This window comes from Salvelinus alpinus, chromosome 17 (assembly GCF_045679555.1).
Source record: "Salvelinus alpinus chromosome 17, SLU_Salpinus.1, whole genome shotgun sequence".
Taxonomy (NCBI): domain Eukaryota; kingdom Metazoa; phylum Chordata; class Actinopteri; order Salmoniformes; family Salmonidae; genus Salvelinus; species Salvelinus alpinus.
This window is the reverse complement of record NC_092102.1, coordinates 44,528,516-44,555,459: the sequence shown is the minus strand read 5'-3', so window position 1 is coordinate 44,555,459 and position 26,944 is coordinate 44,528,516. Positions and strand designations below refer to the sequence as shown.

Below are 26,944 nucleotides of genomic sequence, written 5' to 3'. Positions count from 1 at the left end.
TAAGGCGTAAGAGGGTGTGAACTATTCTGAATGGGTGTAGACAAAGAAGAGCTCTCCAATAGGTGTACGACAACATTCAAGGGTCATTTTTTTCATAAGTGGGTTTACAACTTTCAAAGCAGAATAACTTTCCCATTGTTCCTCAACTGTAGTATATGATATAACATTTTCTAGCCATGAGTCTCTACTTTTATTCAATGTAAAAAAAAACAACACACAATTTCAAATTTTGCTACATAATACCAAATCGAGCCGGTCTGTCACAATTACACAGTAATGAACTGAAGTGTATGATGACACTTGAAGACTGGACTAAAAACAGAAATCATGTTCAGTACAACTCAACCCAAGGGCCTCCTACAGTGAGGTTGGCAGAATACAGCAGTCTGAATTACTGTTGCCAGATATGCATCCAATTTTCTAGGAGCAGCCCACAGCAGCTGAGATGAGTCAACAGCAGCTTCTGGCTGGCCCTGTCTCATTTCGTTTTGTCTATGAGTGCTGGCTCAGAGAACAGGTTTGGCTGTACACTCTTAGAAAATAAGGTGCTACCTGGAACCATAAAGGGTTATTCAATTGTCCCCATAGGAGAACATTCTGGAAATAACCATTTTTGGTTCCAACCAGACCAGACCAGTCACTCCTAGGTGCCTTCAACATCTCCTCTCTTGGTCTGTAGAGACGTGGTGGATCTGACCAAGACAGAGGACTTAGAGGTTGTAGCAGTCTGTGAAAATCCTCCAGCTTACAGCGCTCCACCAATAACATTGTTTCTTTAGCACACACATCCTCTTGAAATACAATTCCTACATTAAAATTACCTTATTGGAGTAAAAGCAATTGTCCCAACGACAGGTCACCTCTACAAGTCTTTCTCTCATATTAAACTCTATATTTGTTTTTGTTTTCTTCTATGGAATCAGTGGATGAGGATTCTCTGGGCCTCTCAGGGAGAGACAGGGTAATGAACATGCAGTATACTGTAGGCTATGCATCTCCTCTGGGCCTTTCAGGGAGAGACAGGGTAATGAACATGCAGTATACTGTAGGCTATGCATCTCCTCTGGGCCTCTCATGGAGAGACAGGGTAATGAACATGCAGTATACTGTAGGCTATGCATCTCCTCTGGGCCTCTCAGGGAGAGACAGGGTAATGAACATGCAGTATACTGTAGGCTGTGCATCTCCTCTGGGCCTCTCAGGGAGAGACAGGGTAATGAACATGCAGTATACTGTAGGCTGTGCATCTCCTCTGGGCCTCTCAGGGAGAGACAGGGTAATGAACATGCAGTATACTGTAGGCTATGCATCTCCTCTGGGCCTCTCAGGGAAAGACAGGGTAATGAACATGCAGTATACTGTAGGCTGTGCATCTCCTCTGGGCCTCTCAGGGAGAGACAGGTTAATGAATAGCAACTTTACTGTAGGCTATGCATCTCCTCTGGGCCTCTCAGGGAGAGACAGGGTAATGAATAGGAACTTTACTGTAAGCTATGCATCTCCTCTGGGCCTCTCAGGGAGAGACAGGTTAATGAATAGGAACTTTACTGTAGGCCAGCTGTAATTGAGCTTGCTGTGGATTGTATTCATATACTGTGACTTATTTCACTACTCAGCTCATACCCCCCCACACACCCTCAACCTGAAAAAAAATATGAATCAAAATAATATATTAAGCAAAAACAAGGTATCCTTGGTTTGGCGTTGGCTTGGGCAGTGTGTTTTTAGTTATTTATATCTCATGTGTGGTGTTGGGGTCCTGGTACCTCTATCTGCATTAGTTAGTTATATATCATGTGTGGTGTTGGGGTCCTGGTATCTTTATCTGCATTAGTTAGTTATATATAATGTGTGGTGTTGGGGTCCTGATATCCCTATCTGCATTAGTTAGTTATATATCATGTGTGGTGTTGGGGTCCTGGTATCTCTATCTGCATTAGTTAGTTATATATAATGTGTGGTGTTGGGGTCCTGGTATCCCTATCTGCATTAGTTAGTTATATATCATGTGTGGTGTTGGGGTCCTGGTATCTCTATCTGCATTAGTTAGTTATATATAATGTGGTGTTGGGGTCCTGGTACCTCTATCTGCATTAGTTAGTTATATATAATGTGTGGTGTTGGGGTACTGGTATCTCTATCTGCATTAGTTAGTTATATATCATGTGTTGTGTTGGGGTCCTGGTATCTCTATCTGCATTAGTTAGTTATATATCATGTGTGGTGTTGGGGTCCTGGTATCTTTATCTGCATTAGTTAGTTATATATCATGTGATGTTGGGGTCCTGGTACCTCTATCTGCATTAGTTAGTTATATATCATGTGTGGTGTTGGGGTCCTGGTATCCCTATCTGCATTAGTTAGTTATATATCATGTGGTGTTGGGGTCCTGGTATCCCTATCTGCATTAGTTAGTTATATATCATGTGATGTTGGGGTCCTGGTACCTCTATCTGCATTAGTTAGTTATATATAATGTGATGTTGGGGTCCTGGTACCTCTATCTGCATTAGTTAGTTATATATCATGTGATGTTGGGGTCCTGGTACCTCTATCTGCATTAGTTAGTTATATATCATGTGATGTTGGGGTCCTGGTACCTCTATCTGCATTAGTTAGTTATATATCATGTGATGTTGGGGTCCTGGTACCTCTATCTGCATTAGTTAGTTATATATAATGTGGTGTTGGGGTCCTGGTACCTCTATCTGCATTAGTTAGTTATATATCATGTGATGTTGGGGTCCTGGTACCTCTATCTGCATTAGTTAGTTATATATCATGTGTGGTGTTGGGGTCCTGGTATCTCTATCTGCATTAGTTAGTTATATATCATGTGTGGTGTTGGGGTCCTGGTATCTCTATCTGCATTAGTTAGTTATATATCATGTGTTGTGTTGGGGTCCTGGTATCTCTATCTGCATTAGTTAGTTATATATCATGTGTGGTGTTGGGGTCCTGGTATCTTTATCTGCATTAGTTAGTTATATATAATGTGTGGTGTTGGGGTCCTGGTATCCCTATCTGCATTAGTTAGTTATATATCATGTGTGGTGTTGGGGTCCTGGTATCTCTATCTGCATTAGTTAGTTATATATCATGTGTGGTGTTGGGGTCCTGGTATCTCTATCTGCATTAGTTAGTTATATATCATGTGTTGTGTTGGGGTCCTGGTATCTCTATCTGCATTAGTTAGTTATATATCATGTGTGGTGTTGGGGTCCTGGTATCCCTATCTGCATTGTGTTTTCACCGTCTTTGCGTGCATGACACACACATGCACACAAACACACACACACACACACACACACACACACATTAACGCTTTCTTTTTCTCAAACACACACGCAGACACGCACCCACTCATATACACAAACTTTCACTCTTAAAACTCAAATACAGTTGAAGTCGGAAGTTTACATACACTTAGGTTGGAGTCATTAAAACTTGTTTTTCAACCACTCCACAAATTTCTTGCTAACAAACTATAGTTTTGGCAAGTCGGTGAGGACATCTACTTTGTGCATGACACAAGTAATTTTTCCAACAATTGTTTACAGACAGATTATTTCACTTATAATTCACTGTATCACAATTCCAGTGGGTCAGAAGTTTACATACACTAAGTTGACTGTGCCTTTAAACTGCTTGGAAAATTCCAGGAAATTTGTCATGGCTTTAGAAGATTCTGATAGGCTAACTGACATAATTTGAGTCAATTGGAGGTGTACCTGTGGATGTATTTAAAAGCCTACCTTCAAACTTAGTGCCTCTTTGCTTGACATCATGGGAAAATCAAAAGAAATCAGCCAAGACCTAAGAAAAAAAATTGGAGACCTCCGCAAGTCTGGTTCATCCTTGGGAGCAATTTCCAAATGCCTGAAGGTAACCACGTTCATCTGTACAAACAATAGTACGCATGTAGAAACACCATGGGACCACGCAGCCGTCATACCGCTCAGGAAGGAGCCGCGTTCTGTCTCCTAGAGATGAACGTACTTTGGTGCAAAAAGTGCAAATCAATCCCAGAACAACAGCAAAGGACCTTGTGATATGCTGGAGGTAACAGGTACAAAAGTATCTATATCCACAGTAAAACGAGTCCTACATCGACATGACCTGAAAGTCCGCTCAGCAAGGAAGAAGCCACTGCTCCAAAACCGCCATAAAAAAGCCAGACTACGGTTTGCAACTGCACATGGGGACAAAGATCGTACTTTTTGGAGAAATGTCCTCTGGTCTGATGAAACACAAATAGAACTGTTTAGCCATAATGACCATCGTTATGTTTGGAGGAAAAAGGGGGACGCTTACAAGCCGAAGAACACCATCCCAACCGTGAAGCACGGGGGTGGCAGCATCATGTTGTGGGGGTGCTTTGCTGCAGGAGGGACTGGTGCACTTCACTAAATAGATGGCATCATGAGGCAGGGGATTATGTGGATATATTGAAGCAACATCTCAAGACATCAGTCAGGAAGTTAAAGCTTGGTCGCAAATAGGTTTTTTCAAATGGACAATGACCCCAAGCATACTTCCAAAATTGTGGCAAAATGGCTTAAGGACAACAAAGTCAAGGTATTGGAGTGGCCATCACAAAGCCCTGACCTCAATCCTATAGAAAAGTTATGGGCAGAACTGAAAAAGCGTGTGCGAGCAAGGCGGCCTACAAACCTGACTCAGTTACACCAGCTCTGTCAGGAGAAATGGGCCAAATTCGCCCAACTTATTGTGGGAAGCTTGTGGAAGGCTACCTGAAACGTTTGACCCAAGTTAAACAATTTAAAGGCAATGCTACCAAATACTAATTGAGTGTATGTAAACTTCTGACCCACTGGGAATGTGATGAAAGAAATAAAAGCTGAAATAAATCATTCTCTCTACTATTATTCTGACATTTCACATTCTTAAAATAAGGTGGTGATCCTAACTGACCTAAGGCAGGGAATTTTTACTCTGATTAAATGTCAGGAATTGTGAAAAACTGAGTTTAAATGTATTTGGCTAAGGTGTTTGTAAACTTCCGACTTCAACTGTACATGCACACATTCACTCCGGCACACACACTTTCACCGACACACACACACGTCCACCCACACCGCTCCATTTTAAACATGTAAATGTTATCTCCTGTTAGGGCCTATAAATATTTCAGAGTATATTGTCCTTTTTTGTAACTTTTTCCCATCGTATCTCTTATTCTATGAGTGATAATTTCCTGACTATACATTTCAGTGATTGTTTCTTTGTTGCTTATTTGTGATACCAGGAAATTAAGCTAGTTTATAGTCATCTGTTTAAGTGCTGTTATTCTCAGAATTCTGAAGTGGTACCGATCGGATTGGAGGACCTGTGAATGAGAGGTTCTCCCCAAGAGTATGTGTTCTGGATTTAGTATGTGTTCTGGAGACAGTGAGCGTTCAAACGTATCATCCAATATTTGGTATACTTCGTTCCAGAAAGGATTGAGGACTGGGCAGGACTATAGTATGTGGATGTGGTTAGCCCTGCTCTCCCCACAGTTACCCAGCAGCTTGGTGTGATGTTACAGTTGCACTTTGATTGTATTATAGGAGTTACAAAAAATCTTGACTGAATTTTCCAAGAGTTTTCCCTCCAGAGTAGAGAGTTGGTTGTCTTGGATGTGTTTCTTGGTATGTCCTCCCAATCCTCTTGGGTTATTGCTATTTGCAGCTCATCTTCCCAATTAGTTACCGCTATAATATTCTCATCTTCGTTTCTTCTTCGATAATTATATGTATGTGGCATTTACCTTGTTTTATGTCTTTGCTATATATCTAATTAAAGAATGTAAATCACTAAACATTTTATTAGGTCCCACTGCTTTAGTCTGATAACGTCTTACTTGTAAGTAATTGTAGAACTGAGAGTTCTGGAGGTTGTCCCTTTTAATAGATTGTCAAATGTATCTATCCCCTTGTCTGTGAACATCTAATGATACCTGCTCAGTCTTTTTTCAGCCCATCATTTAAATGTATCATACTTGGCTTAAAGTCACCGTCCATTACAATTTCTCGCAGGTTAATCAGGTCTGTTTGAATGTCTTTTATTTTTATTTTGGTGATCTTTGTCCAGACCGTTATGGTGTTATTTATACAGGTATTTTCTATCTTCCTAGTGTGTTTATTGACAGTCTTCATAAATATAGTTGTACTTCTCCATTTGTTGTATTTCCATCTATCTCCATTTAGCTGTTATTGCCATCCATACAATAAGGGATTTTAGTTGGGTGTCTATATATAACTAGCTCTAGTACCCCTGCTTGTTTACGTTGTTTTATTGTTTTAAGTTTGAGACCGGCTTTTCTTCCTCCCCAGATGAATTTACTCAAGAGTTTTTCCCACTGTTTTACAGTGTTTGGAGTTGCAGTTATTGGTAGAGAACATTCATGTTAATAGTTTCAATTCTTCCTTTTATTGTTAAAGGTACTAATGTCTATTTTTGTAGGTCCTTTTTAAGTTTGTTTTCCAGTGTTCCAAAGTTATAGTGATGTAGTTTTGTCAGATCTTGGGGGATGGTAATCCCTAAGTATTTCAGTTCATTTTGATCCCATTTATGTTTAAACTTAGTTTTGATGTCTTGGGATATTTGTTGACCTACAGTCATTGCTTCTGATTTCCCTGTATTTAGTCTGTACCCAGATACGATATTTTATCAATTTATTTAATCCGTAGTGGCGGAAACTGACTGAAGCATGTTTGTTAAGTACAGAATCACATTGCCTACATACATTGTTAATTTGTGTTCTTCCTGGTCGATCTGTAGACCTTGTATTCAGTCAACAGTTCATACTTAAAATGAAGATTAAGGTTGACAGAGGATTTCCCTGTCTTGTCCCTCTTAGGAGGTTAAAAGAGCGCGATAATGTATAGGTTTGGCCGGTGGGGCTTTACTTGGCTCATTGCACTCTAGTGACTCCTTGTGGCGGGCCGGCCTCCTGCAGGCTGACTTCGGTCGTCAGTTGAACGGTGTTTCCTCCGACACATTGGTGCAGCTGGCTTCCGGGTTAAGCGAGCGGGTGTTAAGAAGTGTGGTTTGGTTTGGTCATGTGTTGGAGGACGCATAACTTGACCTTCGCTTCTCCCGAGCCTGTTGGGGAGTTGCAGCGACGAGACAAGATCGGAATCACAAAATAGAACACAGAAATGTATAAATAGAAAAGCACTAGCAGCCATGTTTAGCACTAACTGAAGTGTATTTAGTGCTTTATCCGGGTAGTCTAATCTAGAAGTGACAAAAGCATGGATAAACTTTTCTACAAAAAAACGTCCTTCTTCAAAGGGTTCTCGTATGGGCTGAAGAACTCATTTTGGTTTTAGATAGCACCTTTTTTTCAGAGAGTGCAGTGGTAGAGCACTGCAACATTTAAACTCCAGGCTTCATTTCCATAATAGTTATGGCCTGTATTAGACTTGATCATGTCCACTGGTAGTCTTGTCGCTCGGACCAGTCTACCAGTGGACATGATCAAGTCTAATACAGACAATAACTATTATGGAAATGAAGCTATTTGTTGTGACCGCTGTTTACTAGGATTTTATGCTTCAGCTTTATTTATTTATTCTGCCTCAGCTTTGCTCTACAACAATATCTGTGTGATAGTGCTGTTCATATTTGTGTTTTCTTGGTACAGATGAAAGGGGGCAAATACTTCAGGCACACACTGACACACACTCTGTCTTGTACGAGAGAGTTATGGTTGTGTCTTGTGATGCCCTAAAAAAAACTTCAAATGTTTTTAACACATCGGCCCGCTCTCATCATCTCTCTTACCGCTGATGCCACTCTTCCATCTCCTCCTCTTTTTGTCAACCAATCCTCTTTCTCTTAATTTTTCCTCTCGCCTCACCTCTCCTCTGTCTGTCTGTCTGTCTGTCTTCCTCTTCTTCCACCCCTCTCTCTCTGAGCTGTGATAAGCTGTGTAAAGTGGCAGGAGAGCCTGAGGGATGAGGGTGATTTCCCCTGTGTCATCCACAGGATTTAGCTCTAATGAAAAGTAGAACGGTCTAGGACCTTGTCCTACTTCCACCGCATCTCTCACTGCATGAGAGGGACAACACAGACACACACATCAACTACACACACACACAACACACACATCAACTACACACACCTACACACACATATCAACTACACACACACACCTACACACACATCAACTACACACACCTACACACACACACACCTACACACACACACACCTGCACACACATCTACTAAACATACACATCTACTAAACACACACACACATCTACTAAACACACACACCTACTAAACACATACACACACACATCTACTAAACACACACACACACACACACATCTATTAAACACACACACACATCTACTAAATACACACACACACATCTACTAAACACACACACGCACATCTACTAAACACACACACACACACACACACATCTACTAAACACACACACACACACATCTACTAAACACACACACACACACACACACACACACATCTACTAAACACACACACACATCTACTAAACACACACACACACACATCTACTAAACACACACATACATCTACTAAACACACACACACATGTCTACTAAACACACACATCTACTAAACACACACATCTACTAAACACGCACATCTACTAAACACACACATACATCTACTAAACACACACAATATTGTCCATGAGTTTCTAGTGGGTAGAGCATATGGTTCAAGAGAAAATAGCCTGGGGGGGGGGGGGGTCGTCCGATGGGTGGGAGAGGTCAGTGTGTGGTGGTGGGGTCCTCCGGGGAATGGGTGAGGTCAGTGTGTGGTGGGGGGGTCCTCCGGTGGATGGGTGAGGTCAGTGTGTGTGGGGGGGTCTTCCGATGGGTGGGAGAGGTCAGTGTGTGGTGGGGGGGTCCTCCGATGGGTGGGAGAGGTCAGTGTGTGGTGGGGGGGTCCTCCGGGGAATGGGTGAGGTCAGTGTGTGGTGGGGGGGTCCTCCGGTGGATGGGAGAGGTCAGTGTGTGGTGGGGGTGGGGGGGTCCTCCGGTGGGTGAGTGGGTGGGAGAGGTAGGTAGCCTGTGGGTTATTGAGCGAGGTGATTGGAGTCAGAAGAGGCAGTGTGTGAAAGAGAGGTAGGATTGATTCTGGGCTTTAAATAAACACACAGCTTCTCTACTCCAGCTGGGTCACTGTTCTCTGCCTGGCCCCCTGTCAGTCAACACACTGTGTGTGTGTGTGTGTGTGTGTGTGTGTGTGTGTGTGTGTGTGTGTGTGTGTGTGTGTGTGTGTGTGTGTGTGTGTGTGTGTGTGTGTGTGTGTGTGTGTGTGTGTGTGTGTGTGTGTGTGTGTGTGTGTGTGCGTGCATGCGTGAGTACTGTTGAGTATTACACTTGGAGCCTGGCTGGCAGTGTGTATCGTAAAGATTATACAGCCTGTCAGTCTCTCTGCTGTTGGACCTGCAGACAGTGAAAAAGGCATGGATCCTATTGAAGCATGTCTGTGTGTGTCTCTCTCTCTCTCTGTGTGCGTGTGTGTGTCTGTGTGCGTCCGTCCGTCCGTGCTTGCGTGTGTCTCTATACACCGCTGTGATATAAGTATTTGCCTCCTTTCTCATTTTCTCTACTTTTGCATATTTTTGATTATCAGATCTTCAACCAAAACCTAATATTAGATAAAGGGAACCAGAGTGAACAAATAACACAACAATTTACATACTTATTTCATTTATTTCATACACAAAGTTATGCAACACCTAATGTTGAGTTAAAGCAGTTCTGCATGCAAGAGTGGTCCAAAATTCCTCCACAGAGACGTGAGACTGATCAACAACTACAGGAAGTGTTTGGTTGGAGTCATTGCAAAGGGGGCACAACCAGTTAGAGTAAGGGGGTAATTCATTTTTTTCACACAGGGGAATTGAGTGTTGCATAACTTAGTTAATTAAATTAATAAAATAAGTATCCATTTATTATTATTTTTTTGTAAACTCAGGTTCCATTTATCTAATATTATATTTTGATTGAAGATCTGAAAACATTCAGTATAAAAAATATGCAACAATAGAGAAAATCAGAAAGAGGGCAAATACTTTTTCATGGCACTGTATGTATGTATGACGGCAAAAACAAAGCAGAAACAAAGCTATAGTGACAGGGCTAAAGCTTGGCAAACCAACAAGCTGCCTGTGACTGATTGAATAAGAACCTCAAACCATCACTGTGTGACTAACTTTTAAACAGAAGACAGTCCGCTGGAAGATAGTTCCAGTCTATCTGTCCTTGGCCAGCCTCTGTGCTGCAGCTATCATGCTATAGATCAGAGCTGTACACAGAGATATAAGCCTCTTGTAAGAGAGCCCTGAGCACAAAAACACTGTGTTCTAGAATAAACGACCATGGCAATGTCAGCCAATATACAGTATCTGCAGATTGCAGGGGAAGAATGGGAAGGTAAAATTGGGCATTTCTGTTAAACTGCTTAACTTAATTTTCCATCTCTCTATTTTTACATTTATATCTTTCCTCCATTTGCCTTGTGTTGAAAAGCCTATCTGTTCCAATAAGCTTATCCCTTAGTGAGCCTTGCCGCTTCTCCCCCCTCTGGGGGCAGGAATTGCTCTGTGTGTCCTCTTCAATAACCTTGTACAGCCGTTTGGGTTTGTGGGTGCGTGCGAGCGAGCGTGTGGTTCACACCTCAATCTTTCCCTCTCTCTATATTCTTCCTTCTCCATTCCCCTCTTCTCAACGTGTCCTGTTCTCTGTCTCTTGTTTTCTAACCTCGTCCCTTATTCCTCCTTACTCCCGTACCTCAGTATCTCCCTGAAACAGCAATGGCTGCCGTTTTACGAGCTCCTAACCAATTGTGCTATTTTGCATTGTTTGTAACTTATTTTGTACATAATGTTTCTGCTACCGTCTCTTATGACCGAAAAGAGCTTCTGGACATCAGAACAGTGATTACTCACCTTGAACTGGACAAGGATTTTTTCTTTAATGAGTCTGACGCGAAGGATATACTGTTGCTCCCGGACCAGGCCCAAATCCCCGTCATTTGCATGAAGAGGAGACAGAGATACAGGGGGCGCAGATCGGGGTGCCTTGTGAGAATTCGTCGGCGAGTGGGTAACCCGCCTCCACCATCCATCCTATTGGCCAACGTGCAATCACTAGAGAATAAACTGGATGAGCCCGTTCAAGACTGTCCTACCAACGGGACATAAAAAAATCTGTAAGATCTTATGTTTCATCGAGTTGTGGCTGAACGACAACATGAATAATATACAGTTGGCAAGACAGAACAGCTATCTCTGGTAAGATGAGGGGTGGTGGTCTGTGTCTATTTGTCAATAACAGCTGGTGCGCAATCTCTAATATTAAGGAAGTCTCAAGGTTTTGTACCTCATGATAAGCTGTAGACCACACTATCTACTGAGAGAGTTTTCATCTATATTTTTCGTAGATTTCTATTTACCACCACAAACCGATGCTGGCACTAAGACCGCACTCAACAAGCTGTATAAGCAAACAAGAAAATGCTCATCCAGGAGCGGCGCTTCTAGTGATCGGGAACTTTAATGCAGGCAAACTGAAAAACCCGTTTTCCTTCATTTCTACCAGCATGTCACATGTGCAACCAGAGAAAAACCCTCTACACCACCTTTACTCCATTTGGCAAATCTGACCGTATCTCTATCCTCCTGATTCCTCCTTACGAGGAAAAACTAAAGCAGGAAGTACCAGTGACTCGCTCAATACGGAAGTGGTCAAATGACGCGGATGCTAAGCTACAGGACTGTTTTGCTAGCACAGACTGGAATATGTTCTCAGATTCATTCAATGGCATTGAGGAGTATACCACCTCTGTCACCGGCTTCATCAATAAGTGCATCGATGACGTCGTCCCCACAGTGACCGTACGTACATATCCCAACCAGAACCCATGGATTACAGGCAACATCCGCACCGAGCTAAAGGCTTAAACTTCCGCTTTCAAACAACTGGACACTAATCTGGTCGCTTATAAGAAATCCTGCTATGCTCTCAGGCCAAGTGTCAAAACAGGACTAAAATTGAATCCTACTACACCGGCTCTGACACTCGTCGGATGTGGCATGGCTTGCAAACTATTGCAGACTGCAAAAGGAAAACCAGCCGTGAGCTGCCCAGTGACACGAGCCTACCAGACGGGTTAAATGCCTTTTATGCTTGCTTTGAGGCAAGCAACACTGAAGCATACATGAGAGCACCAGCTGTTTCCGGACGAATGTATGATCATGCTTTCTGTAGCCGATGTGAGTAAGACCTTTTAAAAAGGTCAACATTCACAAGGCCTCAGGGCCAGTCTGATAACCAGGATGTGTACTCAGAGCATGCGTGGACCAACTTGCTAGTGTCTTCACTGACATTTTCAATCTATCCCTGACCGATTCTATAATGCCTACATGTTTTAAGCAGACGACCATAGACCCTGTGCCCAAGAACGCCAAGGTAACCTGCCTAAATGACTACCGCCCCATAGTACTCATGTCTGTAGCCATGAATTGCTTTGAAAGGCTGGTTATGGCTCACATCAACACCATGGGTCCCGGAAACCCTAGACCCACTCCAAATCGCAAACCGCTCCAACAGATCAGCAAATGACACAATCTCAATTGCACTCCACACTGCCTTTTCCCGACTTGACAAAAGGAACACCTATGTGAGAATGCTGTTCATTGACTACAGCTCAGCGTTCAACACCATAGTGCCCACAAAGCTCATCACTAAACTAAGGACCCTGGAATTAAACACCTCCCCTTGCAACTGGTTCCTGGACTTACTGATGGGCCGCCCCCCAGTTGGTAAGGGTAGGCAACGACACATCTGCCTCGCTGATCCTCAACACGGGGTCCCCTCAGGGGTGCGTCCTTAGTCCCCTCCTGTACTCCCTGTTCACCCACGACTGTGTGGCCAAGCACGACTCCAACACCATCATAAATTTTTGCTGACGACATACTGTAACGGTGGTAGGCTTGATCATCTACAACGATGAGACAGCCTATAGGGTGGAGGTCGGAGACGATCATAGACTACAGGAAAAAGGATGGCCAAACACGCCCCCATTCACATCGACGGGGCAGTAGTGGAATTAGTCAAGATTTTCAAGTTCCTTAGTGTCCGCATCACCAACAAATGATCATGATCCAAACACACCAAGTCATTTGTGAAGAGGGCACAACAACACCTATTCTCCTCAGGAGACTGAAAAGATTTGTCATGGGTCCCCAGATCCTCAAAAAGTTCTACAGCTGCACCATCAAGAGCATCCTGACCAGTTGCATCACAGCCTGGTATGGCAACTGCTTGGCAATGTGCTACAGAGGGTAATGCGTATGGCCCAGTGCATCACTGGGGCAAAGCTTCCTTCCATCCAAGATCTATATACTAGGCTGTGTCAGAGGAAGGCCCTAAAAATTGTCAGACTCCAGCCACCCTAGTCAGACTGTTCTCTCTGCTGCCGCACGGCAAGTCTAGGTCCAAGAGGCTTCTAAACAGCTTCTACCCCCAAGCCATAAGACTCCTGAACACCTGATCAAATGGCTACCCAGACTACTACCCCACCCTCTTCTACGCTGCTGCTACTCTTATCTATACATAGTCACTTTAATAACTCTACCGACATGTACATATTACCTCAACACCGGTGCCCCCTGTATATAGCCCCACTATTGTTATTTTACTACTGCTCTTAATTATTTGTTATTTTCATCTCTTACTTTTTTGGGGTGTCTTCTTAAACTGCATTTTTGGTTAAGTGCTTGTAAGTAAGCATTTCACTGTAAGGTCTACACCTGTTGTATTCGGTGCATGTGACAAATTAAATGTGATTTAATTTGCCTGGGTCTATTGATACACCATCCAAAGTGTATTTAATAACTTCACCATGCTCAAAGGAATATTCAATGTCTGCTTTTTTTATTTATTTTTATTTTTACCCATCTACCAATAGGTGCTCTTCTTTGCAAGGCATTAGAAAACCTCCCAGATCTTTGTGGTTGAATCTGTGTTTGAAAATCACTGCTCGACTGAGGGACCTAACAGATAATTGTCTATTTGGGGTACAGAGATGAGGAAGTCATTCAACAATCATGTTAAACACTAGTATTGCAGTGAGTCCATGTAAATGTATTATGTGACTTGTTAAAACAAATGTTTAACTCCTGAACGTATTTAGGCTTGTCATAACAACGGGGTTGAAGGCACTGTATGTCCAGCCTCCTAACAGTGGTGAATGGCAAAAAGACCTCTGTTACACAAAACACCACAAAGTGGAATGACATTTGGCCATTGTCATTACTCCACTGCTGCCCGCTCGCGTCTCGGTGTCTGCCACTCATCTCTGTCTTGGGAAAATGTCAGTGGTTCTCGTCAACCACATTGCATAATTTTCTTGACATTTAGTTTTAATTATTGTGATGTCATGTTTAACTGTTACAGCATACCCACACTATTTATTTTGCCGGGACGCCGTACCTGACCATATCGGCTTATTTTTACCCCTGTTTTTGATCTCTCACATAGAGAGGTGTTGATCTCTCACATAGAGAGGTGTTGATCTCTCACATACAGAGGTGTTGATCTCTCACATAGAGAGGTGTTGATCTCTCACATACAGAGGTGTTGATCTCTCACATAGAGAGGTGTTGATCTCTCACATACAGAGGTGTTGATCTCTCACATAGAGAGGTGTTGATCTCTCACATACAGTGGTTTTTGATCTCTCACATACAGAGGTGTTGATCTCTCACATAGAGAGCTGTTTATCTCTCACATACAGTGGTTTTTGATCTCTCACATACAGAGGTGTTGATCTCTCACATACAGAGGTGTTGATCTCTCACATAGAGAGGTGTTGATCTCTCACATACAGAGGTGTTGATCTCTCACATACAGAGGTGTTGATCTCTCACATACAGAGGTGTTTATCTCTCACATACAGAGGTGTTGATCTCTCACATAGAGAGGTGTTTATCTCTCACATAGAGAGGTGTTGATCTCTCACATAGAGAGGTGTTGATCTCTCACATACAGAGGTGTTAATCTCTCACATACAGAGGTGTTGATCTCTCACATACAGAGGTGTTGATCTCTCACATAGAGAGGTGTTGATCTTTCACATAGAGAGGTGTTGATCTCTCACATAGAGAGGTGTTGATCTCTCACATAGAGAGGTGTTGATCTCTCACATAGAGAGGTGTTGATCTCTCACATACAGAGGTGTTGATCTCTCACATACAGAGGTGTTGATCTCTCACATAGAGAGGTGTTGATCTCTCACATAGAGAGGTGTTGATCTCTCACATAGAGAGGTGTTGATCTCTCACATAGAGAGGTGTTGATCTCTCACATAGAGAGGTGTTGATCTCTCACATACAGAGGTATTGGTTTTTGCTCTCGGCTCCATCTGTGAGCCGCTGAGCTATCAGGAGTTGCCTGAGGCCCGAGTCTTTGCTGCTGTGACTCCAAACCAGCGGATGAGGTAAATGGACTCTCCTCTACCCGAACAGTGCTGTCCTCTCTCTGACTAGACGGGACTGGACTGGACAGACCTGGGAAGATGCTGCTCTCCCTGATCATGACTTTTCAGTACGGCGTCAGATAGATCCCCAGCAAGGTTGCTCTCAATTCCAAGAAAATGTGGAATTGGAATTCAAATGAAATTGACCCCAAACCTGACCTCCAGCGAGCAGCTCATTTTGACACCTGTTCACATTTTGAGATGATTTCTGATCTTTGAGTTTAACAGAGGATCCGTATGGGGTGAGAGCTTAACAGAGGACAGGCACAAGGCCAGAGGGTTACAGTGAGTAATGAGGAGGGAAGGGGAAGGGGGTGAGTAGGGCAGACTCTCATATTATTTATTAAGGTGGCTTCAACCAGGTCCTTCTTTCTCTGTCCCTGTTTCCATGGAGAGGAAAAGAGGCGCTTGAAGTCAGGCTTTTAGTAGACACACTTTGCAGTGCATGAGGAGAGAAAGGGAGGATTATGGGATGTGGGCACGCTGTCTCAAATGTAGAAAATGTAATGTGCCGTAGGGCAGACATCTCGCCACACAGACAAAGCAGCCAGAGAAGAGTGCACCTGGGACGGCCTCATTGTGCTTTGTGATTCATAGAGCTCTGTGAAGCTGAGCACAGGCAGCCTCCTTATATGCTGCATGGTCAGTCTCCATCTATTAGAGAGAGAGAGAGAGAGAGAGAGAGAGAGAGAGAGAGAGAGAGAGAGAGAGAGAGAGAGAGAGAGAGAGAGAGAGAGAGAGAGAGAGAGAGAGAGAGAGAGAGAGAGAGAGAGAGAGAGAGAGAGAGAGAGAGAGAGAGAGAGAGAGAGAGAGAGAGAGAGAGAGAGAGAGAGAGAGAGAGAGAGAGAGAGAGAGAGAGAGAGAGAGAGGGAGAGAGAGAGAGGTCAGACCTACAACTCTAAGCTTCTGTTTTCTCCATGCAGTAATTTGGCCTACAGTTTGTACTATATTGTCTTGTATTTGATGCAATTAATAATGCTAGAACAGGGATTGTAATGTTTGTCTTACAGTATGTAAAACAAGCTGTATGCTCTCTGACCTTTACCCCCTGACCCCTGTGCCTCAGGTATCTGGATCAAACCAACCCGAGCCTCCAGGATGAGAGATAAGAGAGCAGATTTCGCAGCCGGATGTCTGGGAGGAAGGGTCATCGTTGCGGGGGGACTAGGTGAGCAAAACTAACACCATTCATCTTAACACGGTGTGGCAGTCACACCATGAAAAGTCATCATTTTAATTTAATCTGAGGGTAAATGTTTCCTCGACTGCGTGATTGTAAGTAGTTTACATTTACAGCCCTGCGCGGCTCGGTAGGATATAAAGCAGTGTTGAGACAGTGTGGGAGTGCATTCTGTTCTCTCTGTCTTCACACACATTCTGGGTAATTTAGTTAATTGATTGGTTCATTTGGGTCTCCATGTCACAGTTTAAAGAGACATTGAATCAAGCTTAGAGTCTGTCATAAGAACTGCTCCCACTGTCTCTGTGCTGCAGGGAGGGAGGGAGGGAGGGAGGGAGGGGCAGAAGGAAGGAGGGAGGGGCAGAAGGAAGGAGGGAGGGGCAGAAGGAGGGAGGGAGGGAGGGAGGGAGGGAGGGAGGGAGGGAGGGAGGGAGGGAGGGAGGGAGGGAGGGAGGGAGGGAGGGGCAGAAGGAGGGAGGGAGGGAGGGAGGGTGTCAGTCTTAACATGGGCCTTTTAATCCTAGAGGGATATTTTAGAATTCTGATTCACATATGTTATATTTCCCTTCCTCTTAATTCTGTCAAAAGGCTGGTAAATGAGGGATCTGCCCTCCATTTAACAGCCAGCTGGGAGGATTGTCTCTTTCTTTTGAGGCTGGAAAAGGCACCTATTTATTATTCATAGTGTGGGGTGGTTGAAAGCCAAAGGGATGTTTTTCAGGGTGACATTAGATTGTCATGCCATTCAGAAACTAGCCTCGTCCTCCTCCTCCTACACGCTATCACTGTAGCGTCTCTTGCTGTGTCTCCCAAACATTTCTGACTATCTTTGCCCTTTCCCTCTCACTATCTATTTTCTCACATTTTTGTCTTTCTGCTCCCTCTCAGTGTCCGTCGGTCACTGTCACCCTCTCCCCTTTTCACTGATACAAGACAAATTGATATATGTATGGATAATGTGATTAGAAACTGATTTGAATGAACTCGGTAGAGATGGCAGTGTGTAGAGTGGCAGTGTAGAGTGGTAGTCTGTGCAATTATGTGCACAGACTACATTACAATGTCACACACACACACACACACACACACACACACACACACACACACACACACACACACACACACACACACACACACACACACACACACACACACACACACACACACACACACACACACACACACACACACTAAGTCTCCCCCAAGGCGCCCCACAAATCCTAAAAAGTGATCTAAATTGAGGTAAATGGGTGGAGTGGCTAGGGCACCTGCTAAAATAACTACTAGGTAGCTGAGGCAAATCAAATGCTCTTGGTCCATTTGCCCCATAACAGAACATGTGGTCAAATCCAATTCAGTAAAAACAACCCACTGGCAGAAAAAGGGAGACATACAGTAGGTAGATGTAGGAGAGGGAGCTGGGTTGTGGGTAGGTAAATGTAGGAGAGGGAGGTGGGTTGTGGGTAGGTAGATGTAGGAGAGGGAGCTGGGTTGTGGGTAGGTAAATTTAGGAGAGGGAGGTGGGTTGTGGGTAGGTAGATGTAGGAGAGGGAGGTGGGTTGTGGGTAGGTAGATGTAGGAGAGGGAGCTGGGTTGTGGGTAGGTAAATGTAGGAGAGGGAGGTGGGTTGTGGGTAGGTAGATGTAGGAGAGGGAGCTGGGTTGTGGGTAGGTAGATGTAGGAGAGGGAGGTGGGTTGTGGGTAGGTAGTTGTAGGAGAGGGAGGTGGGTTGTGGGTAGGTAGATGTAGGAGAGGGAGCTGGGTTGTGGGTAGGTAGGTGTAGGAGAGGGAGGTGGGTTGTGGGTAGGTAGATGTAGGAGAGGGAGCTGGGTTGTGGGTAGGTAAATGTAGGAGAGGGAGGTGGGTTGTGGGTAGGTAGTTGTAGGAGAGAGAAGTGGGTTGTGGGTAGGTAAATGTAGGAGAGGGAGCTGGGTTGTGGGTAGGTAGGTGTAGGAGAGGGAGCTGGGTTGTGGGTAGGTAGATGTAGGAGAGGGAGCTGGGTTGTGGGTAGGTAGATGTAGGAGAGGGAGCTGGGTTGTGGGTAGGTAGGTGTAGGAGAGAGAAGTGGGTTGTGGGTAGGTAGGTGTAGGAGAGGGAGCTGGGTTGTGGGTAGGTAGGTGTAGGAGAGGGAGCTGGGTTGTGGGTAGGTAGGTGTAGGAGAGGGAGCTGGGTTGTGGGTAGGTAGGTGTAGGAGAGGGAGCTGGGTTGTGGGTAGGTAGTTGTAGGAGAGAGAAGTGGGTTGTGGGTAGGTAGTTGTAGGAGAGGGAGGTCGGTTGTGGGTAGGTAGGTGTAGGAGAGGGAGCTGGGTTGTGGGTAGGTAGGTGTAGGAGAGGGAGCTGGGTTGTGGGTAGGCAGGTGTAGGAGAGGGAGGTGGGTTGTGGGTAGGTAGGTGTAGGAGAGGGAGGTGGGTTGTGGGTAGGTAGATGTAGGAGAGGGAGGTGGGTTGTGGGTAGGTAGGTGTAGGAGAGGGAGGTGGGTTGTGGGTAGGTAGGTGTAGGAGAGGGAGATGGGTTGTGGGTAGGTAGGTAGTTGTAGGAGAGGGAACTGGGTTGTGGGTTGATAAGCAGGTGACCAAGCATTGTTTAGCTGGGCTAGAAATCAAAGACGCGACAGGAAGCTTTGCGCGCTCAAGTGAAGGAGCGTTTTTTTTGTCGCGCGGCGCCACGCTGGAGCATGTTCCTGTGAAGATTAAAAAGGAGCGGGTCTGAGCAGCGCTCTGATTGCTGTGAAAAGAGGACTCACATCCGCCACTTTCTTCTCCCCAGAAATTATGACAACAATAACAACCCCCCCCCCCGTCCATATCATCTGCAGCTCAGTGAGGGTCTCCATGGAAACCAGAACAACTTAGCAGCGGCTGCTAATGTCTAATGACAGGGATCCTGAGGCTAAAGGAGAGAAAACTGACTTTGACTGACCCTCTGAAAGATATTAGGAGGGGCGGACTGGGACCAGATATCGGCCCTGGTATTTATAACACACCGGCCCATTTTCTTTTCTTGAGGCCCCCATTATTATCCAGATAATGATACGTTTTGCGCAAGAAACCCAAGTTAGACAAAAATGGACTAGACCATCTGGCATTTGCCTGAAATTCCAGATGGCCAGTCCGCCCTTGGGTATGAGATAAATCAATGTGTGTGGTAGAGGGGGAGTACAGAATGTGTGATTTTTAGAGCTTTTAGTTAAGTTCAAGTTTAAATGTTCTTTTACCCAGTAGATTTCTAGGTGTTTCTTACTGAGTACAGTAAACAGTACTCCCCCAGCCATCTGGATGGATGCAACATACTGCATTATTCCACCTGTTGCTCTGCGACTGAGAGGTAGATCACATGACTACCCCAGACAGACAGACTGACAGCTCCCCTGCTTAAGACAGCTTTCCCCTGGATCCCTAGTATTAGACAAATGCCTGTCTTATCATTGAGTATTTAACCTTGCCTTTATTTACAATACCACTTACATGCCTATCGTTACAGTATATGTTTTCAGTTTTAGTGTGTAATTCCGGGAAGTGTTTTTGTGTGTGTGCTCATGTGTGACAGACTGAAACTGATTGACTGTGTTTCCACATCGCCGAAGGTAGTGTAATTTTTTTTGTTTAGTCATGTGTGACTGACTAACAGACCAGTCAGAGTGATGGAGAAGCTGTCAGAACCAGCCACAGTAATGATGTAGCTGTTAGGGGCTCCCTACACACCTGCCCTTTTCTGCCCCTCTCTCACGCCCGGCTGTGATTAACACACCTGTGTTCTACCCCTCTCTCTTCAATGTTAGCTCAACTGTATAATCATATATGTCACATTTTCATGTTAAGGAGAGATTACAGTGCATTCGGGAAAGTATTCAGACCGCTTGACTTTTTCCACATTTTGTTACGTTACAGCCTTATTCTAAAATGTATTAAATAAAAAATGTTCCTCATCAATCTACACACAATACCCCATAATGACAAAGTGAAAACAGGTTTTTAGAAATCTTTGCAAATTGATTAAAATTTAATAACAAAAATGTACTTATTTACATAAGTATTCAGACCCTTTGCTATGAGACTCGAAATTGAGCTCAGGTGCCTCCTCAGGTGCATTCGGACAAATCGGGGGAGAAGGGCCTTGGTCAGGGAGGTGACCAAGAACCCAATGGTCACTCTGTCAGAGCTCAAAAGTTCCTCTGTGGAGATGGGAGAACCTTCCAGAAGGACAACAAACCCTGCAGCACTCAACCAAACAGGCGGAAGCCACTCCTCAGTAAAAGGCACATGACAGCCCGCATGGAGTTTGCCAAAAGGCACCTAAAGGACTCTCAGACCAGAGAAACAAGATTCTCTAGTCTGATGAAAACAAAATTTAACTCTTTGGCCTGAATGCTAAGCGAAAACCTGCTCCAGAACACTCAGGACTTTCAGACTGGGGCGGAGGTTCACCTTCCAACAGGACAACGACCCTAAGCACACAGCCAAGACATCGCAACTCCTGGGCAGGAGTTGCCCAGCCAGAGCCCGGACTTGAACCCGATCGAACATCTCTGGAGAGGCCTGAAAATAGCTGTGCAGCGACGTTTCCCATCCAACCTGACAGAGCTTGAGAGGATCTATCGAGAAGAATGGGAAAACTCCCCAAATACAGGTGTTCCAAGCTTGTAGCGTCATACCCAAGAAGACTCGAGGCTGTAATCGCTGCCAAAGTGCTTCAACAAAGTTCTGAGTAAAGGGTCTGAATACTTATGTAAATGTGTTATTTCCATGTTTTTTTTTCATACATTTGCAAAAATTTCTAAAAACCTGTTTGCTTTGTCATTATGGGGTATTGTGGGTAGATTGAGGAGGAAAAATAACAATTAAATACATTTTAGAATAAGGCTGTAACATAACAAAATGTGTAAAAAGTCAAGGGGTCTGAATACTTTCCGAATGCACTGTAGCTCTTTTTTTCAGGGAAGATACATCTGGGGGAAAACAATTTAGTAAATGTTGTGCGTATGTGTGTGTCCAGGAAACCAGCCGTCACCCCTGTCGTCAGTGGAGAGCTACAACCTTGTGAAGCGACGTTGGGAGTATGCTGCCCCGATGCCCAGCCCCCGCTGCTGCTGTGCCCCCCTGCAGACCCCCAACATGCTGTTCCTCATCGGGGGTGTGGCCCAGGGGCCCAGCAACGCCGTGGAGGCCCTCTGCCTCAGAGAGACTGTGTGACACACACACATGCACAGAGACACACACTGACATGGCTACTACAGACACTCACAAATACACAGGAAAGGACTGTGTCGCTATTCGTGCATACACCAGTACAAACACATTATTTGTGTACAGGTGATGGACACACACTCATACAGACTCATATTTGACCTGGACACCTGTCACAAAGGAGTTGTTGAACAAATAACCCCCCCCCCAAAAAAAAAAACATTACACACAATACTAATTTGAACATTACAGCATTTTCAGGATAAAAGCAGGGTACTTTTCTGGAAATTAAAGGAATTTAGGGCCATATGTGTTTCACAACAACAGTGTCTGGTTACAGTGGCTTGTTTACACCTTAAAAAAGTTGAGAGTTCAGGATACAACTTGGAGTATGTGTGTTTTGGTCCCTGTTGTTAACGTGGCGTTATTAAAATACCAGACTCCTGAATACCACATCTAGAATTGCCAGCCAATACCTGCACTGTGGCACCAGAGACTCAGCATAGAACGCTTTGACACTAAGCCACATTTCCCTGAAGCTTAAAGACGTGTTTTTGGAGAGAGAAAATAAATCATATTTTACATCAGAGTTTAGCAATGAAACAATGTAAGAGTTGTTTTTAAAGGGAAAAGCAATAGCTCTTAACAGGAAGTCCTCCTCTACATATACCATGCTTATTCAACCTTTGACCCTTTCAAAGAACTAATAGGAAATAGAGAGAACACCCAGAAGGGCAGTGGGATGGGTTTTAGAGATCGTATTAGTGGACAGAGGGTGACTGTCACATTTGCTTGACCTCAACATATATTTTTAGTATGTATTTTATGAGGGTTTTCTTTCCTTGCGTCACCCCTGTAGAACCCCACATTCATTGGATCATGAGTTTTTATTTTATTTAGGATGTCCTCCTAAGCTGGCGCCACTGTGTCCTGGACCGGTTCAGGCTGTGGCTTTGACTCTCTCTGATTACAGCATCTCCTGATTCATGACTGATTATCTTTATCAACGTCTCCTGCTGGGTAGCTCTTCGATGTGCTAAATTACAGGTTGGGTAGGAGGGTTGCAGAAGGCTGGTTCGGAGGGCTGCAGGAGGCCGGTTAGGAGGGTTGCAGGAGGCAGGTTCGAAGGGCTGCAGGGGGCTGGTTAGGAGGACTGGGCCTTGTTAGGAGGACTGCCGGGGGCTGGTTAGGAAGACTGGGCCTTGTTAGGAGGACTACAGGGGGCTGGTTAGGAGGGCTGCAGTGTTCGTGACACTCATATGACACTAGCAGGGGGCAGGTCAGAATTATGAAATCATCTCAGATGAGCTATCATTATCAGACTCCTGACATGACTCAGACCATAATGAAACTCTCAACCATATTCATATTCTAGAGACTATTAAATAGCTTATGGTTTCCTTCTAGCACATAGATGCACCCCCACACTCCCACAATCACATACATATTTCTAGAAAAACATTGTTGATGATGTCATTGAGATACTCCCTTGGGGAGTGCAGTGTCTTTCTAAACATGTTTTAGTGCCAGTTGATGTATTTCTGGCTACGTGGGAAGTTGTGTTTCTGTACGCTCCAAGGCTCACCACATGGATCTGGCTGGCTGGCAACAGCAATAAAGTGATGGATAGAACGCAAATATATGTATATACTTAACTGGATTCTCATCAGTGGAGAGAGAATGCTGTTTTCGGTAGCAGTCTGCAGGAGGAACCAGGGTCTCTTCGGCAGAAGCACTCTGGTTTCTAAGCTCTTGAGTACAGTTTAGAAAGAACTTGCACGAGAGAGAGAGAGAGAGAGAGAGAGAGAGAGAGAGAGAGAGAGAGAGAGAGAGAGAGAGAGAGAGAGAGAGAGAGAGAGAGAGAGAGAGAGAGAGAGAGAGAGAGAGAGAGAGAGAGAGAGAGAGAGAGAGAGAGAGAGAGAGAGAGAGAGAGAGAGAGAGAGAGAGAGAGAGAAAATCATTTTTCAGATGTGCTCCTCTGGCGCTGACATGACATATGACTCAACAGCGTAAACTGCAGTTGACTCTAGTTCCGTACTGTAATCCTACTGCTGTTGGCTTCATAAACAGTGTTGTAGATCATTCAGTACATTTACTTTTCCCATTGGCTTTCTTTATAGTAGAGACCCCTTCTTAGGAATCTATTAGACTCGGGTTTTATATACAACATGTCTCTCTGCCTTCTCTTCCTGGGATCAAAGATGCTGAATCCACACATTACATATTTACATACTTACTTGCATTTGATTAATAGAAATCATTTCAGAACTGTGTCTTATTTTTTACCATCAAAGACTGTTTTTGTGCGGTTCACTGTGAACACCTAGTGTCGAGGCAACAGTCACTGTGTCACACCCGCAAGTAGCATTACTGTGTAAGTCAGTGAAGTATTGTTGCTTTCCTTCCAAAATAAATTAGTATTTGAAATAATTTGTATTCTCTCTAAAAATGTCCATGTTTGCTATATTTTGTATTTTTCCAGTTTGTTGTTTTAGCACCACTGTGCTTCTACAGTTGTCTATTTGCGTTGTGTGGGTTGAGCTGTACAAGGTCATGTTTGTAGTGGTGTTGCCCTGTCATGTTGACACTTGGTCTGTTCTCTCTATGATGCTGTGTTGTGACGTGTTTCCATGGTGCGTAACCAGGGTGATGGTATTAGCTGATGATCTCTGACTGTATCCTGTGCGTCCCGAACTCCTGTCTCAACGAAGGGAGGATATGCAGTACGTCTGAACATCACAGAGGGGTTCAGTGGGAACAAAAGCTTGTCACAATTTTCATATCAGGTTTATGTTTGAAGCAAGGAGGCCAGATAAGTTTGCTTTGGTCAAGATACACGTGTACACAAACACACACACTAATGATGTCACAGCTCATCCACATTTGGAGAAGGAGATTCCTATACATTGTAGAATATGAGTGAGTAGAGGAACAGCTGTGCCAATACTTAGTCTGTCGCTGATCCTCAACCAATCAATAGATATCTGAATCAAGAAGAATAGGCCATTCCCACACTGATCTGTGGTGTGTGGCAACATTCATGTTCTAACTGACAATCAGCAGGAAGTGTTTTATTCCTATAATATGAGGTGATCAGCAGGAAGTGTTTTATTCCTATAATATGAGGTGAGGTGATCAGCAGGAAGTGTTTTATTCCTATAATATGAGGTGAGGTGATCAGCAGGAAGTGTTTTATTCCTATAATATGAGGTGAGGTGATCAGCAGGAAGTGTTTTAACCCTATAATATGAGGTGAGGTGATCATCAGCCCAAACAATGAGTCTGAGTATTTATTGGCAAAAGAGCTTATCTGATTGGTCAAAAAACAATTGGTTCCAAAAATATCTGAATTGGGCTGCATGTGTAAATGCAGCCCTAGAGACCGGATGAGGAGACAAGTTTGTTAACGGACAATGTGCAGAGGAGAGCTTCAGGCATTTTGACAGAGCTCCGGTCTGACAGAGAGATGCCTGGATGGATTCCTGTAATTGTGTTCTGATTATGTTCACCGGTCCAGTAAGACATTGTTACAGTAATGTGGTACAGTGCCCAGACTGAGTTGTGACTCCAGTACAGTAATGTGGTACAGTGCCCAGGCTGAGTTGTGACTCCAGTACAGTACAGTAGTTCAGTCAGTGCCTATAAATGTGAGGCAGTGCCTCGACCATGAATTCTTTAATAAACTATTTTGACGTGCTGTCTGATTCGATTGAGTGTGTGTGGCATTATTTCTGTCAGTCCTTTTCTCTTTCACATTAACATCAGGCAGGCAGTAACCAGGGGCCTCGTCTGCGCTGCGGTGTGTATTTCAATGTCTAGTTAGCAGAGGTGTAACGAAATGTGAGAAAATGTCACCTCGTTCATTATAGATGAGCCAGGCGGTAGAAGGTTTCTGTTCCTGTGGTGAGAATGGAAGTGGTGTGTCTTCACAATATAATGACTTGGAGGTATGACTGCACGGTCCACTGGTTCTCAAAATTAGTTTCTTCATTTTTTTTACCATTTCACTGTAAATAGTATGTCATCTGCACTGAGTGTCATCATATTCAACAGAACGGTGTGTAGCGTAGAATTCCATGTACCACGGGACAACAAAGACTGGAATATGACAGAGAAGTATTGTACATTTCAACTGATGTACTCTGTTTACCAGGAGCTACGTATAAACATAGCTAATGTCCCTGTTTCCAGTTACAAAGTTTCATAATTGTACATCATAATATCAATGAATAAACGTTGTCTTTAATGTCATGTCTCTTGGCAGTGAGCTTGATTGGGAGACTTCTATAAAGTCAAGGGCCAATTAGCTGTCTCTAGCCAGATTTCTCACTAGCCCTGAACTCTGAACTGTGGTTTACTGAAAGGCAAAGTGTTCAGGTTCCCCAACCAGAACCCAGGGAGAAGCAATGTTTGATGAGCTTGATTCACAAACCCACTGTGTCTATTTGAATATAACCCAGATACATACATTGAAATGCATGGTATTCTCTTCTCATCTTGTGGCTTGTCCTGGCCTCTATATGTATTCATAGATGTTTCATTCCACAATAACAGCGTCCTTATCTAGGAATATTTTGTGCTTCTTTTCCCAGTTCTGTTTTCTTGATAATGAATTTGTTCTTGTCAATGATTCATAGCATACATAACATAGTACATGTGGGTTGGTTGTGTTTGGGACAGTACATTAGTTATGGGTATGATCTCTAGATGGTTTTATAGACAAATGCTTTATGTCATGGTTGTTAATGACGTTATTCAAATGCATATGCATTTAGAGCTAAGATCAATATCCTGTCATACAAGGGTGACACTGCTCTGCATTCCACTGATGTATACAAATACATATCAAGGTTGTCTTGTTCTTGAAGTTAAAACACAATCAGAACTCTGATATCTAGTTATGTCTGATTGGTAGAATCATTCATTAGATACATTAGGGGAGACCGTGTGTTAGTTACACCGTTCGTTTCATCATTTATTTACCAACCAAACCTGATTAGAACACTAAGCCTGACAGGAGCCCAGAGTGA

At 43.9% G+C, this 26,944-nt stretch overlaps 1 protein-coding gene across 1 annotated transcript in view; it reads left to right on the top strand.

Moving 5' to 3' along the window:
• Positions 1 to 25,623, top strand: part of LOC139543012 (kelch domain-containing protein 8B-like) — a 168,771-nt gene extending 143,148 nt beyond the window's left edge. The window contains exons 5-6 of the mRNA XM_071349086.1: positions 16,619 to 16,720; positions 21,724 to 25,623. Of these exons, the coding sequence (XP_071205187.1) occupies positions 16,619 to 16,720; positions 21,724 to 21,920 (299 nt within the window). The 3' untranslated portion in view covers positions 21,921 to 25,623. The remainder of the gene's footprint in view (positions 1 to 16,618; positions 16,721 to 21,723) is intronic.
• Positions 25,624 to 26,944: the final 1,321 nt, after the last annotated feature.